This window comes from Oncorhynchus masou, chromosome 7 (genome assembly GCF_036934945.1).
Source record: "Oncorhynchus masou masou isolate Uvic2021 chromosome 7, UVic_Omas_1.1, whole genome shotgun sequence".
In the NCBI taxonomy this organism is placed as follows: Eukaryota; Metazoa; Chordata; class Actinopteri; order Salmoniformes; family Salmonidae; genus Oncorhynchus; species Oncorhynchus masou.
Window position 1 is genome coordinate 14191873 of NC_088218.1, and position 16562 is coordinate 14208434.

Consider the following 16562-nt stretch of genomic DNA (forward strand, 5'->3'; position numbering starts at 1 on the left):
CTTTACCACACGGACAAATAACACTGCCCTAATGCTTTTAATGACATGTGACGAGTGACCAGAGTCCACTGGAGCACAAAGTGTCACGACAGTTATGGGAAAACACTCCATTTGTCCAGAACCTAATGAAAGCTAGGCTACACAGTGTAGCTTGTCCGTCTGCGTGTTAGCCATTAGTCTAGTGCCTAAAAACTGGTCCCTCATCGACATTCACCTGACCTGTCAACCGCTACTCTGTGATCAAAAGAGGAGGAAGAGAGAGAGGGAGGGAAAGAGAGAGGGAGGGGAGAGGGCGGTGTTTTCAGAACAGACCCCTTGGTGAAGAAACGTTGAGGTGGGCCAACAAGCAGCTAGCGACCGGTCTTGAACCCTCACTCCAGAACCCAAGCTGAAGCCCTTGAGAGAGGGAGGGAAAGAGAGGAAGGGAAAGAGAGAGAGGAAGGGTATTTTCAGAGTAGACCCCTTGGCGGAGAAACATTGAGGTGGGTAGCAAAGCAGCTAGCAAACAAACGAACCCTAGCTCAAAACCCAAGCCCAGCCTTGGAACACAGACATCTTCCGTCAACCTATAAAACCACTTCAGCTTTCACAGAGGTTCACTTTCAGCCCAAGACCAATTGAATGGTGGGCACACAATGTTCTAGCACCATGTACTGAATCCACATTTTTCAGATCCAATCCAACTGCTAAGGAAGCAAAGCCTGTAATTAGCTAAGCGAGGGGACTGGCAGAATGCTTTCTGCTGAGCCAACCAGAATCAAATATCTAGTCCATTCAATTAGGATCAAACTGCCAACACCAGCATTTCCCAATGACCTACTTTACATAGCAATTACCACAAGAGCTCTCCAGAGAGTTGAATATGATATAATACAGTGGTTTCTATTCAAGTCATAGGGCATGTTGGAGCGTATTACCGCTGCACCAAAATGGCTGCCAAGGGCCTAGCTTGACATGATGGCTATTTGTCATGGCCTGTGCTCTGGTGCAACTGCCTCCTCTCTCTCTCCACTTGGGGCATATGGGTATTATAAGATAGGGTGCACACTGCCCTCACTGTATTCATTGTCTTGTCCCGTCCACAATACTAATCAATAGGGACCATGATGAATGATGACAGCCCCAGTGAGGGCTATGGAATGGGGGGTGGGACTGCAGAAGCAGAGGGGTAAGGTGGAGGAGGTGGAGGAGGAAGGGGAGTAGAGGTGAGAGGAAGTGAGCAGGAGTTTGGTGTGGGGTCCCGTCATCTCCTGACCCCCAGCCCTAGCCCCTTGCACACCCACACTGTGAGCTGGGTGGGGGGTGGTGGTGGGAGGGGGGAGTGCTGGGGTTCGGGTTACCAGCAGAGCGACTGACTACCACCTATTTCTGCAGCAGCTATTTAAAGGAGTGATTGACAGGTGTGTGTGGAGGGGGGGGGGGTGCTTTATGGCATGGGGTCCGCTCCTGCAGCTAAGACGGACGGGAGAGGAAAGGGGGTAGATAGGGGGAAAGGATGGGAACAAGAGGAGGCAAGAGGGGTAGGGCAAGGGAGTGACTAGATTGGCCATGCTTAAACAGGCAAAAGTGAATAGCAATATGTGAAAGAATCTAAATGTCTGAACTGTTGAGGAAGATATATGCTCTTACTTTTAGATGTGGAGAGAGGTGGTACAGTGGAATGCCAGTGGAAGTACCAGTGGAAGTACCAGTGGAATGCCAGTGGAAGTACCAGTAGAATGCCAGTCAAAGTACCAGTAGATTGCCAGCGGAAGTACCAGTAGAATTCCAGTGGAAGTACCAGTAGAATGTCAGTGGAAGTACCAGTAGAATGCCAGTGGAAGTACCAGTAGAATTCCAGTGGAAGTACCAGTAGAATTCCAGTGGAAGTACCAGTAGAATGCAAGTGGAAGTACCAGTAGAATGCCAGTGAAGTACCAGTAGAATGCCAGTGGAAGTACCAGTAGAATGCCAGTGGAAGTACCAGTAGAATTCCAGTGGAAGTACCAGTAGAATGCCAGTGGAAGTACCAGTAGAATGCCAGTGAGGTACCAGTGGAAGTACCAGTAGAATTCCAGTGGAAGTACCAGTAGAATGCCAGTGAAGTACCAGTGGAAGTACCAGTAGAATGCCAGTGGAAGTACCAGTAGAATGCCAGTGGAAGTACCAGTGGAAGTACCAGTATAATTCCAGTGGAAGTACCAGTAGAATGCCAGTGAAGTACCAGTGGAAGTACCAGTAGAATGCCAGTGGAAGTACCAGTAGAATGCCAGTGGAAGTACCAGTGGAAGTACCAGTAGAATTCCAGTGGAAGTACCAGTAGAATGCCAGTCGAAGTACCAGTAGAATGCCAGTGGAAGTACCAGTAGAATTCCAGTGAAGTACCAGTAGAATGCCAGTGGAAGTACCAGTAGAATGCCAGTGGAAGTACCAGTAGAATTCCAGTGGAAGTACCAGTAGAATGCCAGTCGAAGTACCAGTAGAATGCCAGTGGAAGTACCAGTAGAATTCCAGTGGAAGTACCAGTAGAATGCCAGTGGAAGTACCAGTAGAATGCCAGTGAGGTACCAGTGGAAGTACCAGTAGAATTCCAGTGGAAGTACCAGTAGAATGCCAGTGAAGTACCAGTGGAAGTACCAGTAGAATGCCAGTGGAAGTACCAGTAGAATGCCAGTGGAAGTACCAGTGGAAGTACCAGTAGAATTCCAGTGGAAGTACCAGTAGAATGCCAGTCGAAGTACCAGTAGAATGCCAGTGCAAGTACCAGTAGAATTCCAGTGAAGTACCAGTAGAATGCCAGTGAAGTACCAGTAGAATGCCAGTGGAAGTACCAGTAGAATGCCAGTGAAGTACCAGTAGAATGCCAGTGAAGTACCAGTAGAATGCCAGTGGAAGTACCAGTGGAAGTACCAGTAGAATTCCAGTGGAAGTACCAGTAGAATGCCAGTCGAAGTACATTTCATGAAAATGATATTGGCCAATTATCACACTGTTCTGCTGTTGAGGTATACTGCTAGCCAACTGGAGGTCAGCCAACACCCTTTGGTTTCTTCTAGACTGTGAAGTGGGGGTCTACTGATTTACATGTCAACATCTGCCTGATGAGTCCATTACTTGTGGATGTATGAGTGTGTGTGTGTGTGTGTGTGTGTGTGTGTGTGTGTGTGTGTGTGTGTGTGTGTGTGTGTGTGTGTGTGTGTGTGTGTGTGTGTGTGTGTGTGTGTGTGTGTGTGTGTGTGTGTGTGTGTGTGTGGATGTATGAGTGTGTGTGTGTAAGTGTGCGTGTGTGTGTGTGTGACCAGGCCCAAGGCCCTCATGTGTGTGTGTGTAAATTATTTAAGTAACAATACTTTAAACTACTACTACTATTTTGGGGGGGTATCTGTACTTTACAATTTAACTTTAACTTTTAATTCACTATGTTCATAATGACAATAATATACTTTTACAATTTTCTCTGACACCCAAAAGTACTCGTTATATTTTGAATGCTTATCAGGACAGGAAAATGGTCCAAATCACAGATTTCTCAAGAGAACATCCTTGGTCATCCCTAATGTCTCTGATCTGGCGAACTCTCTAAATACAAATGATTAGTTTGCAAAGGATGTCTGAGTGTTGGAATGTGACCCTAGCTATATGTCAACAACAAAAAAACAAGAAAATGGTTCCGTCTGGTTTGTTAAATATAAGGAATTTGAAATGATTTTGATACTTAAGTATATTTAAAACCAAATACTTTAGACTTGTACTGAAAGAGTATTTTACTAGGTGGCTTTCACTTTTCCATTAAGCACGGGAGGTTGGTGTCATCTTAATTGGGGAGGCCGGGCTCATGATAATGGCTGGAGCGGCATTAGTGGAATGGTATCAAATACATCAAACATTTGGTTTGTAGGTGTTTGATACCATTCCATTTGCTCTGTTATGGCTAATATTATGAGCCATCCTCCCCTCAGCAGCCTCTAGTGCTATTAAGGTTTCTTTTTATGACAACTGGGTACTCTTTCCACCACTGTGTGTGTGTGTGTGTGTGTGTGTGTGTGTGTGTGTGTGTGTGTGTGTGTGTGTGTGTGTGTGTGTGTGTGTGTGGCGTGAGCGTGTGCGTGTGCGTGTGTGTGTGCGAATGTGTGTGTGTGTGTGGTCTTGGTGCTCACCATCTCCTGTATCCTCGCAGCCCCTGTTGAAGTTCTCGTAGGAGTCCCAGCGGATGAGGGGGTCTTGGGTATTGTAGTCCACCGACACTTGTGGGCCATTCTCAAGGTGGCCCATTCCTGAGAGACACAAAGCCAGCTGGGTAATGCAGTCTTTAACCCATTAATGTCCATAACAGAAATACAATATAACATGTACTCTCTGCGTAGCCACATGCAGTTAACTATGCTGATAACACACAATCAGTTAACACCAATCCATGCTGTGCTGCATTACCTTATGGTACTAACTATAGTTTGTGTATAAATTGCTACATAGAGCATGCATTGAAGCATTCAACTTGAAATACACTGATTACCTGTACCTTTGATTTTCTCAGGTCCGAAGGAGAAGACAAATTCCACTTTCCCATATTCTGGAAATCTCTCATCTGTGTAGTGACACACATTAAATGACAATCAATTTCACATTTTTACAGAGGCCAGGTAATACAGTACACGCGCGAACATGTGTACGCACTTCAACAAACACAGGTACACACGTGCACACACACATTAAACGACAATCAATTTAAAAAAATTGGGAGAGGCCACATAGGTACATACACACACAAACATGTGTACGCACTCCTACAAAGACACACACACACACACACACACACAGTCACCCACGCACAGATACATACACACACAGTCACCCACACATACACACACACACCTTTAAAAGTCTGATCCAGTTCATTCTTCCCGAAGACCACTCCCAGGTCGTGGATGGCACAGGTGTGGAACTGCACTCTGAATACCACATCCCTAATGGGGCTCCGGAAACGCTTGTGGTAACACTTCAACTGGAGGAGGAGGAGGAGGAGGAGGAGGAGGAGGAGGAGGAGGAGGAGGAGGAGGAGGAGGAGAGAGTAAGCATATAACCTGACATCAAGACAAGGACTTTTGCTACAGTCAAACCAAACGAGGGAAGCAGTCCAGATTGCCAAACTCATGGTCTATATCTCCAGGCCTAAACCCTGCTGGCCCTAGAGATCAGACCATGGATCCCCACCAGAACAGAACATGGTCAGTACAATGGAGGCATGTTCTGATGGGGAGGCACGTCGAGTGTGGTCTAATGTGGTGTGGTCTGGTCTGGTGGAACAAGGACACATTCTTCCCTAATATAACTCTAGTGAACAGGAGGGCAAGATAACATTAGAGAGAGAGAGAGAGAGAGAGAGAGAGAGAGAGAGAGAGAGAGAGAGAGAGAGAGAGAGAGACAGACAGACAGACAAAGAGAGAGAGAGACAATTTCCTGGAACAAATGTTTCACTGTAATAGTGAAGGTGTAAACTTGGCAGTAGAAAACCTAAACAGTATATTTGACCGCTCAGCTTCCCTATCAAATCAAAAATGGTCAAGCAGACAACCAAAGATAATTAACAACAATGACAAATGATTTGATGATGAATGCAAAAACCTAAGAAAGAAATTGAGAAACCTGTCCAACCAAAATCATAGAGACCCAGAAAACCTGAGCCTACGCCTTCACTATGGTGAATCACTAAAACAATACAGAAACACACTACAGAAAAAGAAGGAACAGCACGTCAGAAATCAGTTCAATGTAATTGAAGAATCCATAGAATCGAACCACTTCTGGGAAAATTGGAAAACTCTAAACAAACAACAACACAAAGGGTTATCTATCCAAAATGGAGATATATGGATAAACCACTTCGCCAATATTTTTGGCTCTATAACAAAGAACAAACAGCAAAAGCATATACACTACTGTTCAAAAGTTTGGGGTCACTTAGAAATGTCCTTGTTTTTGAAAGAAAAGCAAATAATTTTTTGTCCATTAAAATAACATCACATTTATCAGAAATACAGTGTAGACATTGTTAATGTTGTAAATGACTATTGTAGCTCCAAATGGCTGATTTGTTATGGAATATTTACATAGGCGTACAGAGGCCCATTATCAGCAACCATCACTCCTGTGTTCCAATGGCACGTTGTGTTAGCTAATTTAAAAGTCTAATTGATCATTAGAAAACCCTTTTGCAATTATGTTAGCACAGCTTGTGAGAAATGAAGGCTATTCCATTCGAGAAATTTCCAAGAAACTGAAGATCTCGTATAAAGCTGTGTACTATTTCCACAGAACAACACAAACGGGCTCTAACCAGAATAGAGGGAATAGAGGGAGTGGGAGGCCCTGGTGCACAACTGAGGAAGCGGACAAGTACATTAGAGTGTCTAGTTTGACAAACAGACGCCTCACAAGTCCTCAACTGGCAGCTTCATTAAATAGTACCCGCAAAACACCAGTCTCAATGTCAACAGTGAAGAAGCGACTCCAGGATGCTGGCCTTCTAGGTAAAACACCAAATAATGCATGCACATCAGAATATTTGTATTTATTTAACTGGTGGCTATTCAGTTAAGAACAAATTCTTATTTACAATGACGGCTTATACTGGCCAAACCCGGACGACACTGGACCAATTATGCTGCACCCTATGGGCCTCTCAATCACAGCCAGTTGTGAGACAGTCTGGATTTGAACCAGGGTGTCTGTAGTGACGCATCAAGCACTGAGATGCAGTGCCTTAGCCCTCTATGCCACCCAGGAGCCCAATTAGGCAGATACCTTCTAATTATCAAAATCCAGAAAAGAGCTGTTAAATTCTACAACCACTTAAAAGGAAGCGATTCCCAAACCTTCCATAACAAAGCCATCACCTACAGAGAACTGAACCTGGAGAAGAGCCCCCTAAGAAAGCTGGTCCTGGGGCTCTGTTGACGAACACAAACAGATCTCACAGAGCCGCAGGACAGCAGCACAATTAGACCCAACCAAATCATGAGAAAACAAAAAGATCATTACTTGACACATTGGAAGAATATACAAAACAAACAGGAAACTAGAAGGTATTTGGCCCTAAACAGAGAGTACACAGTGGCAGAATACCTGACCACTGTGACTGACCCAAAATTAAGGAAATCTCTGCGTATGTACAGACTCAGTGAGCATAGCCTTGCTATTGAGAAAGGATGCCGAAGGCAGACCTGGCTCTCAAGAAGACAGGCAATGTGCACACTGCCAACAAAATGGGGTGGAAACTGAGCTGCACTTCCTAACCTCCTGCCAAATGTATGACCATATTAGAAACATATTTCCCTCAGATTACACAGATCCACAAAAAAATTTAAAACAAATAAACTCACATATCTATTGGGTAAAATACCACAGTATGCAATCACAGCAGGAAGATTTGTGACCTGTTGCCACAAGAAACACCATTGTAAATACAACCCATATTTATGTTTACAACACTGTATATAGATATACTATGACATTTGAAATGTCTTTATTCTTCTGGAACTTTTGTGAGAGTAATGTTTTCACTTTTGGAAATGTAAACATATCTTTCCCATGCCAATAAAGCCCTTAAATCGAATTGAAGAGAGAGAGAGAGAGAGAGAGAGAGAGAGAGAGAGAGAGAGTTTAAAAAAAAAATTAATATTATTTTTCACCTCTATTTAACCAGGTAGGCTAATTGCGAACAAGTTCTCATTTGCAACTGCGACCTGGCCAAGATAAAGCATAGTAATTTGACACATACAACACAAGAGTTACACATGGAATAAACAAAACATAGTCAATAATGCAGTAATATAATGATATTGATAATGATGATAATATAATGATAACCAACAACGATGAGACGGCCTACAGGGAGGAGGTGAGGGCCCTCGGAGTGTGGTGTCAGGACAATAACCTCACACTCAACGTCAACAAAACTAAGGAGATGATTGTGGACATCCCGGAAACAGCAGAGGGAACACCCCACTATCCACATCGATGGAACAGTAGTGGAGAGGGTAGTAAGTTTTAAGTTCCTCGGCATACACATCACAGACAAACTAAATTGGTCCAGTCACACAGACAGCATCGTGAAGAAGGCGCAGCAGCGCCTCTTCAACCTCAGGAGGCTGAAGAAATTCGGCTTGTCACCAAAAACACTCACAAACTTCTACAGATGCACAATCGAGAGCATCCTGGCGGGCTGTATCACCGCCTGGTACGGCAACTGCTCCGCCCACAACCGTAAGGCTCTCCAGAGGGTAGTGAGGTCTGCACAACGTATCACCGGGGGCAAACTACCTGCCCTCCAGGACACCTACACCACCCGATGTTACAGGAAGGCCATAAAGATCATCAAGGACAACAACCACCCGAGCCACTGCCTGTTCACCCCGCTATCATCCAGAAGGCGAGGTCAGTACAGGTGCATCAAAGCTGGGACCGAGAGACTGAAAAACAGCTTCTAAACAGCAACCACTAACATTGAGTGGCTGCTGCCAACACACTGACTCAACTCCAGCCACTTCAATAATGGGAATTGATGGGAAAGGATGTAAAATATATCACTAGCCACTTTAAACAATGCTACCTAATATAATGTTTACATACACCACATTATTCATCTCATATGTATACATATATACTGTACTCTATCATCTACTGCATCCTTATGTAATACATGTATCACTAGTCACTTTAACTATGCCACTTTGTTTACATACTCATCTCATATGTATATACTGTACTCGATACCATCTACTGTATCTTGCCTACGCTGCTCTGCACCATCACTCATTCATATCTTTATGTACATATTCTTTATCCCCTTACACTGTGTAAAAGATATTAGTTTTGGAATTGTTAGTTAGATTACTTGTTGGTTATTACTGCATTGTCGGAACTGGAAGCACAAACATTTCGCTACACTCGTATTAACATCTGCTAACCATGTGTATGTGACAAATAAAATTTGATTTGATTTGATTTATTGAGAGAGAGTGAGAGAGATACAACCCATATTTATGCTTATTTATTTTCTCTTGTGTACTTTAACCATTTGTACATTGTTACAACACTGTGTATATATATATATGCGGATATATTTCAGTGTATACCTATCGGCTCTGTATGTAAGAGGTACGTGTGTAGTGCCTGGTTGTTGTGCGGAACTTATTTCATGTGTAACCTTCGGCTACTGTTGATATAGATACGTGTTAGTGCCTTTGGTATGTTGTCTGCGGGACTTACTTTGGCAGTGTTAACACATTCGGCTCTGTTGAATTGAGGTGACGTGTGTGAGTGCCTGAGTTGTTAGAGCGAAGAGATTAGTGCGAGTGATAGAGCCTTCGAGCGTCTGATGTAGAGAGACGTAGTTAGATGCCGTGAGTTGTTGTGACAGGGAGTTATTTCAGTGTGAACCTGTCACGAGCTCTGTTGTAGAGGTACGTGTTCAGTGCCTGGTTGGTGTGCGGCGATTGTTTCAGTGTAACCTTCGGCTCTATTGTATGATGTACGTTGCTACCGTGCCTGGTATGTTGTAGTGGTAGCATCTATTTCATGTGTAACCTTCGGCTCTGCCTTGTAGTAGGTACGTGCTGGTCCGCACGGTTGTTGTGCGGGATTATTTCAGTGTAACCTTCGGCTCTGTTGTAGAGGTACGTGTTAGTGCCTGGTCGTGATTTTTTCCGTTGTACATTTTGATTCCCTGTGTTTGGGAACATAATTATTGTGAGCACCCTGTGGTGCGTTGGTGCTATTAAAGACGCACAGCATTGAACTCTCTGTCTCCTGCATTTGACTCCACACCCACGACACCCGGAGCATTACAGAAAAATTGATCCTGTGGTTGAGGAATGTATTGTGGTGGAATATGAAAAAAGTCAACCTTCAACAGTTACAGTATATGAACCTACTGTAAGGCCACTAAGGGCTCTAAGGCCAACACAACACATCACAACATACAGTACAACCACAACACCTGTACATGATGACAAAATATGTGCTTCTTACCAAAATGTCTCCCTTTAGGAGCAGGCCAGGTTCAATGGTGATGCAGATACTGGTGTGACTGTCCCCTTGTACGTTACTGTGGAAATAATTCAGATGAAAACCATTATAAACACTTTAAAACAGTTTTGGTCTTCTTCTTAAGAGCCTGTTGCAAATCAGTTATCAAAAGTCAGATTGTAAATGGATGGGTGTGTGTGTGTGTGTGTGTGTGTGTGTGTGTGTGTGTGTGTGTGTGTGTGTGTGTGTGTGTGTGTGTGTGTGTGTGTGTGTGTGTGTGTGCGTGTGCGTGTGTGTGGTGTTTCTGTGTGGTGTTGTTTTGGTCGTGAGGACCCTGGATGGAGAAGGTGGGTCAGTGAGGTGGGGGTTACGGTATCCCTCCCTGTACACATAGAACCCTAGAGCTGTGTCACTGACAATCTATCTGCCTGCCTGCCCCACCAGCACACACTGACACACATCTCTCTCTCTCTCTCTCTCTCTCTCTCTCTCTCTCTCTCTCTCTCACACACACACACACACACACACACACACACACACACGCACATACACACACACACGCACACACACACACTGACACACACCACACACACAAACAGATGGAGATTATCAAGAGCTAATCTCTTAACAAGAGGTGACAGGCTTGAAAGTACTGTGGACTGAGAGGGAGAGAAGGAAAGAGGGATAGAGTGACAGAATCTGAGAGGAGAGAAAACAAGCCCCCTGAAAGACAAATCAACCCACAATGCAACAGACAAAAACTAAAGAAACATACTATATCCCTGACGTGTAGACTGGCTGCATCGCCTGGTAAATCTTCAGGAAAGGACGACAGCCTGCAAGGGAAAAAAAGAAGAAAAGAAGAAAAAGTATTCCAAAATGAAACAATTATTTATACTCATTGAATGAAAGGCATTGAAGAAAAAAAATGAATCATTTATAATCTCTAATAATGAAATAAAGGCTATCCTGTTGCAGACTCACCTCCTTTGGACTCGAAGTTGGGGATGCCGTGCATGATGACATGGTGCAGGAACAGAGGCTTGTTGTTAATCTTGATGTGGCCAGAGAGCAGACCACTGAAGTAACGCACATACCTACACACATCCACACAACACAGTCACAGTGTGAAACAGAGGGACTATCCTTCAATGTCATGCACCATGAGTCTGGTAAGCAAGACTAGCAAGCACGCCCCATCTAGTATCAAAGAGGCTTCGCACACTATGGAGATGTCAGAGTGAATTGGAGTGTATGAGCACCAGGCCGCTCTGCCTGCCAGGCAGAGGAATGTTGTGTTGTGTTGGTGAGCTCTGCCTGCCAGGCAGGGGAATGTTGTGTTGGTGAGCTCTGCCTGCCAGGCAGGGGAATGTTGTGTTGGTGAGCTCTGCCTGCCAGGCAGGGGAATGTTGTGTTGGTGAGCTCTGCTTGCCAGGAAGGGGAATGTAGTGTTGTGTTGGTGAGCTCTGCCTGCCAGGCAGGGGAATGTTGTGTTGTGTTGGTGAGCTCTGCTTGCCAGGAAGGGGAATGTTGTGTTGTGTTGGTGAGCTCTGCCTGCCAGGCAGGGGAATGTTGTGTTGTGTTGGTGAGCTCTGCCTGCCAGGCAGGGGAATGTTGTGTTGTGTTGGTGAGTTCTGCCTGCCAGGCAGGAATGTTGTGTTGTGTTTGTGAGCTCTGCCTGCCGCCGGGGCAGAGGGAATGTTGTGTTGTGTTGGTGACTCTGCAGGCAGGGGAATGTTGTGTTGTGTTGTGGTGAGTTCTGCCTGCCAGGCAGGAATGTTGTTGTGTTGAGTGAGCTCTGCCTGCCAGGCAGGGGTATGTTGTGTTGTGTTGGTGAGTTCTGCCTGCGGGCACCAAGATTTTGTGTTGTGTTGGTGAGCTCTGCCTGCCGGGCGGGAATATTGTGTTGTGTTGGTGAGCTCTGTCTGCCAGGCAGGGGAATGTTGTGTTGTGTTGGTGAGCTCTGCCTGCCAGGCAGGGGAATGTTGTGTTGTGTTGGTGAGTTCTGCCTGCCAGGCAGGGGAATGTTGTGTTGTGTTGGTGAGTTCTGCCTGCCAGGCAGGGGAATGTTGTGTTGTGTTGGTGAGCTCTGCCTGCCAGGCAGCCTGTTAATGATACTAATGATGATCATGCAGAGTGTGACTTCTGTTCCAGAGGTCGGCCCATCTCCCCACCACCCCTTTGCTCCCCCCGCGCTCCGCTGGCAGCCGCCAGATGGTTCGGTCTCCCAAATGAAATTAGGTCGGAGCAGGAAGCAATCACAGACCAGCTGGGTTGTGTAAGTAGCTCCCTGTTTAACAGCGGGGTCACGCCGGAAAACACGGCCACACAGATTCTGACATATTACAGTTACTACTGTACAGAGATATATATATATATATATATATATATATATATATATATATATATATATATATATATATATATATATATATATATATATATATATATAATGTTGGGCTGCCACAGAGATCAAGTCTGGACAACCATCCACCATTTTGGCTCAGAACATTCCACTCAAGGATCTAACTTAGATTCTAATCTAGAGTGGACTTTCCTCACAAGAATGGTGATGATGATTTGATAGTAGTGCGTTTCTACGGCAGCGTAGCAGTGCTGAGATCCACCCCCCCTCCCAATGTTAATGTCACACATGCCAGACCATAATAAGTTCAGACTGCGGGGAACTGGCTGAGGGATAATTATATCTGAGTAAGGAAACAGCAGCTGGTCAGAGGCCTAGTGCTGCTACTGCTGCTGTTGCCTGCTGGATACACCTGGGGTTCCCTTATCTGCCACAAACTATGGATCCCAGATCAGTTTGTATTTACTCAGTAATGACCTATGGCTAGGACTGGATCTGACCCTAAATCAGTTCTAAGCGCCACCAAGAGTTCCCTTACAAAGCCACCTATTCAGCATGCCAGATCACTGAGGAGGGGAGGAAGGAACGATGGATAGTAGTGTCAGAATGAACTCTGAAAACCATGTAACCTTTCAGCGCTCAGTGGAATCCTGGAGAATACAAAAAGCTGCTAGGCTTTCCAAAAAATATTATTCCTCAATTATGTCAATTAGGCTTCATTGGGAGGATTAAGGGAACAAAAAGACAGAGGTATTTCCTGTTTGGGACGCACTGGGAGCGAGGGACTGAGGAGAGGAGGATAGCCTTTGAAACAGTGAGAGTTACACCAGGTCATCCATTGACTGGATTCCACTCTGAGAAGTCACGCCCATCCCTTTACCCTTGTTGACTTCTTCAATGAACAGAATGAAGGATACACATTCTAAGAATGGAATCCAGCCGGTTGCTCTCACCAAGGGATCAAACTCATCCAGCCTATAGGAAGTTGTAGAGTGCAAAAACAAGAAGTGAGCTATTAAGTGGTAACTGACCTTCTCTGCGACGGTTGACCCACAGGAAGTGCTTTGTCTTCGTAGAAGCGCCTCATGGCGAACCTGTCCAGTGCCTGGTCAGCACTGAAGACCACAGGAGAGACAAAGGTCATGATCGGCTCTTCTTCACTGAACACATACAATATACTACACAATAAGTTTGCCCTGGAATGACCCTGAAAAGTGTCTTCTCCCTTAAAAAACATCATTAATCGACCGTGTCCCTTAAGAAGTGTCCTTAATCTACAGCTTTTCATCTTTTTCCATCCCCACAATGCTACATTATCCCATTATTATTATCTGATCAATGTACAGATGTAGGATCTTAATTTGATCACCCTGTTGCAGGAAAACTTTCCTGAAATGCAAGAAATGTTTAACTTATAGTGTATTTTAGATTAAAGAGTATTCTGAAGTTCAAAAATGTCCATGAATTATAATCCACATAATAATTCAGTAATTTTGCCCTTTCTTATTCCTTAGTGAAAGTGTAAGATTGTAAGTCCCATCCCCCACCCTGAAACATCTGTAGTCTTTACAGGGTATGACATATGTACAGTAAATGTTCCTCGTTATTGACCAAAAATACACCAGAGCCTGAGCAGAATGTTTTGGCATAACAACCACATCGGTGTTTAATTTGAGGCCCGATCCCGATTCACTTTGGCCTATCTATCTGTTACAGATCTACGTGCTTGTCCTGACATCACCCCACATTTTTGTCTATGACTTGACCGACAGTTTACTTCCTGAATTGACTGCATTCAATTCAAATTGACACTGATAGACATCTAAAATTAAACGTATAGAATGGACAAATGTCTGTTTGTCTTCAGCTGGAAATATCTGGGAACTTTAAGGGTGTACGGCACTTCAACAGGGTGGTGATATTGAATGAATACATTGTTCCATGTTGACTAATAACAAACAGGGTACATGAGGTCAGTTTGTCTGCAGTCAGAAGTCTCTGGTACCTGGCTGATATGTTGACTAATAACAAACAGGGTACATGAGGTCAGTTTGTCTGCAGTCAGAAGTCTCTGGTACCTGGCTGATATGTTGACTAATAACAAACAGGGTACATGAGGTCAGTTTGTCTGCAGTCAGAAGTCTCTAGTACCTGACTGATATGTTGACTAATAACAAACAGGGTACATGAGGTCAGTTTGTCTGCAGTCAGAAGTCTCTGGTACCTGGCTGATATGTTGACTAATAACAAACAGGGTACATGAGGTCAGTTTGTCTGCAGTCAGAAGTCTCTGGTACCTGGCTGATATGTTGACTAATAACAAACAGGGTACATGAGGTCAGTTTGTCTGCAGTCAGAAGTCTCTGGTACCTGGCTGATATGTTGACTAATAACAAACAGGGTACATGAGGTCAGTTTGTCTGCAGTCAGAAGTCTCTGGTACCTGGCTGATATGTTGACTAATAACAAACAGGGTACATGAGGTCAGTTTGTCTGCAGTCAGAAGTCTCTGGTACCTGGCTGATATGTTGACTAATAACAAACAGGGTACATGAGGTCAGCTTGTCTGCAGTCAGAAGTCTCTGGTACCTGGCTGATATGTTGACTAATAACAAACAGGGTACATGAGGTCAGCTTGTCTGCAGTCAGAAGTCTCTGGTACCTGGCTGATATGTTGACTAATAACAAACAGGGTACATGAGGTCAGTTTGTCTGCAGTCAGAAGTCTGGTACCTGACTGATATGTTGACTAATAACAAACAGGGTACATGAGGTCAGTTTGTCTGCAGTCAGAAGTCTCTGGTACCTGGCTGATATGTTGCTGTAATGCATGTAGGCAGCCACCACCACTCCTGTCCTCCCACGGTTCCCCTGTAGAAAGAGAGAGGGGTAGGGGGAGAGAGAGGGAGATAGAGGGAGGGGGAGGGGGAGAGGAGAGAGAGGGAGGGGGAGAGGGAGAGATAGGGGGAGAGAGAGGGGAGGGAGAGGGAGAAGAGGGGGAGGGAGAGGGGGAGGGAGAGAGAGAGAGGAGAGAGAGGGAGGAGGGAGAGAGAGAGGGGGAGGGAGAGAGGGAGGGAGAGGGGGAGAGGGTGTGGGGGGAGGGATGGAGAGGGAGAGAGAGGGAGGAGAGGGAGAGAGAGGGGGGAGGGAGAGAAAGGGGTAGGGGGAGAGGGGTAGGGGAGAGAGGGGGAAGAGGGGGTGGAAGGGGGGAGAGAGGGGAGAGAGGGAGATATACTTTTTGAGAAAGAATACAAGGCTATTTTTAGTTACACACTTGAAGGCTGAATAATGTTTGTACCTGCAGTGTAGACATGTAAGTGCTGAACGGTGAGTTAGATTTGAGTGACCAGGCTATTTTCAAGCCAAACTGTCACAGATGGAATGTGATCAAACTGCCTGGTTCCATTTATCACAATGACATTGTTTGTGGTCAAATTCAACTGAAGATATAAATGCACCACTACCGGAGAAACCTTTGACCTCAACTCTGAAACAGCAAGTGGAACATTTCTGACTGGGGCGATAACAAATAGCATTGAATCAAATGAGGCGTTTCTGAATGGAAGCAGTTCTTCCATCTTGACCAAAAGCTTCAATTTCAGGACGAGGGGGAAAATAAGTGTTGGTAACCATGGGGATGCTCTGTTTGCTACCACTTGTTGTACATATTGAATAAAATGTTCCCCCACAGACTTATCAAGTTACTACTCACTATTCAGCTACATTGACTCAAAGTCTTTAACACGGATTGATAGAGACTTAGATGAAGTTTTTAAAGTCGTTTTTTGGGGAGTTACTGTTGTTGACATTGGATCATTCATGACAAGTTGTATGATGAATCATTGGGCCTGAGAGGTTGGGGAGGAGGATGTGCTGCCAAAACACAGGCAGCAGCAGCAACAGCCTCTATTAGAATCAAATGACTCTCATGTTCACTGGATTTCTTTGTGATATACGGCTTCAGTCTAACAGTCTGCTTAAGGACCATTTAAGTGTTTAACCAGTAATACTAGAATATGGAGGACTTGTTTTCCAACTACAAGACAGCTTGATTATCCCACTTTGTCCAATGAGGTACAGGGAGACAGTTTGGTGTTTACCTCCTTACCAATGAGGATGGAGGACATACAGAGTAAAGTATTCATAGGGACTTTCTCCCTGGGGCCTGGCTGTCTCCTTTCACACTCTTCAA

At 44.8% G+C, this 16562-nt stretch overlaps 1 protein-coding gene across 1 annotated transcript; it reads right to left on the reverse strand.

Annotated features, from left to right (window-relative positions):
* Positions 1 to 203: 203 nt before the first annotated feature.
* Positions 204 to 15683, reverse strand: LOC135542979 (tensin-1-like). The gene is made up of 10 exons (XM_064970099.1): positions 15669 to 15683; positions 15177 to 15241; positions 13402 to 13485; positions 10990 to 11102; positions 10781 to 10841; positions 10009 to 10084; positions 4852 to 4981; positions 4499 to 4564; positions 4137 to 4253; positions 204 to 396 (listed from the first exon to the last, which is right to left on the reverse strand). Exons 1-10 carry the CDS (start codon positions 15681 to 15683, stop codon positions 302 to 304), a joined length of 822 nt encoding a protein of 273 aa, XP_064826171.1. The 3' UTR covers positions 204 to 301.
* Between the last annotated feature and the right edge of the window lie 879 nt (positions 15684 to 16562).

Coding starts and splice junctions, on each gene's coding strand:
- LOC135542979 (XM_064970099.1), bottom strand. Junction 4,565..4,851: donor ACTGGATCAGACTTTTAAAG/GTGTGTGTGTGT, acceptor GTCACTACACAG/ATGAGAGATTTCCAGAATAT. Junction 4,254..4,498: donor CGGACCTGAGAAAATCAAAG/GTACAGGTAATC, acceptor TGTGTCTCTCAG/GAATGGGCCACCTTGAGAAT.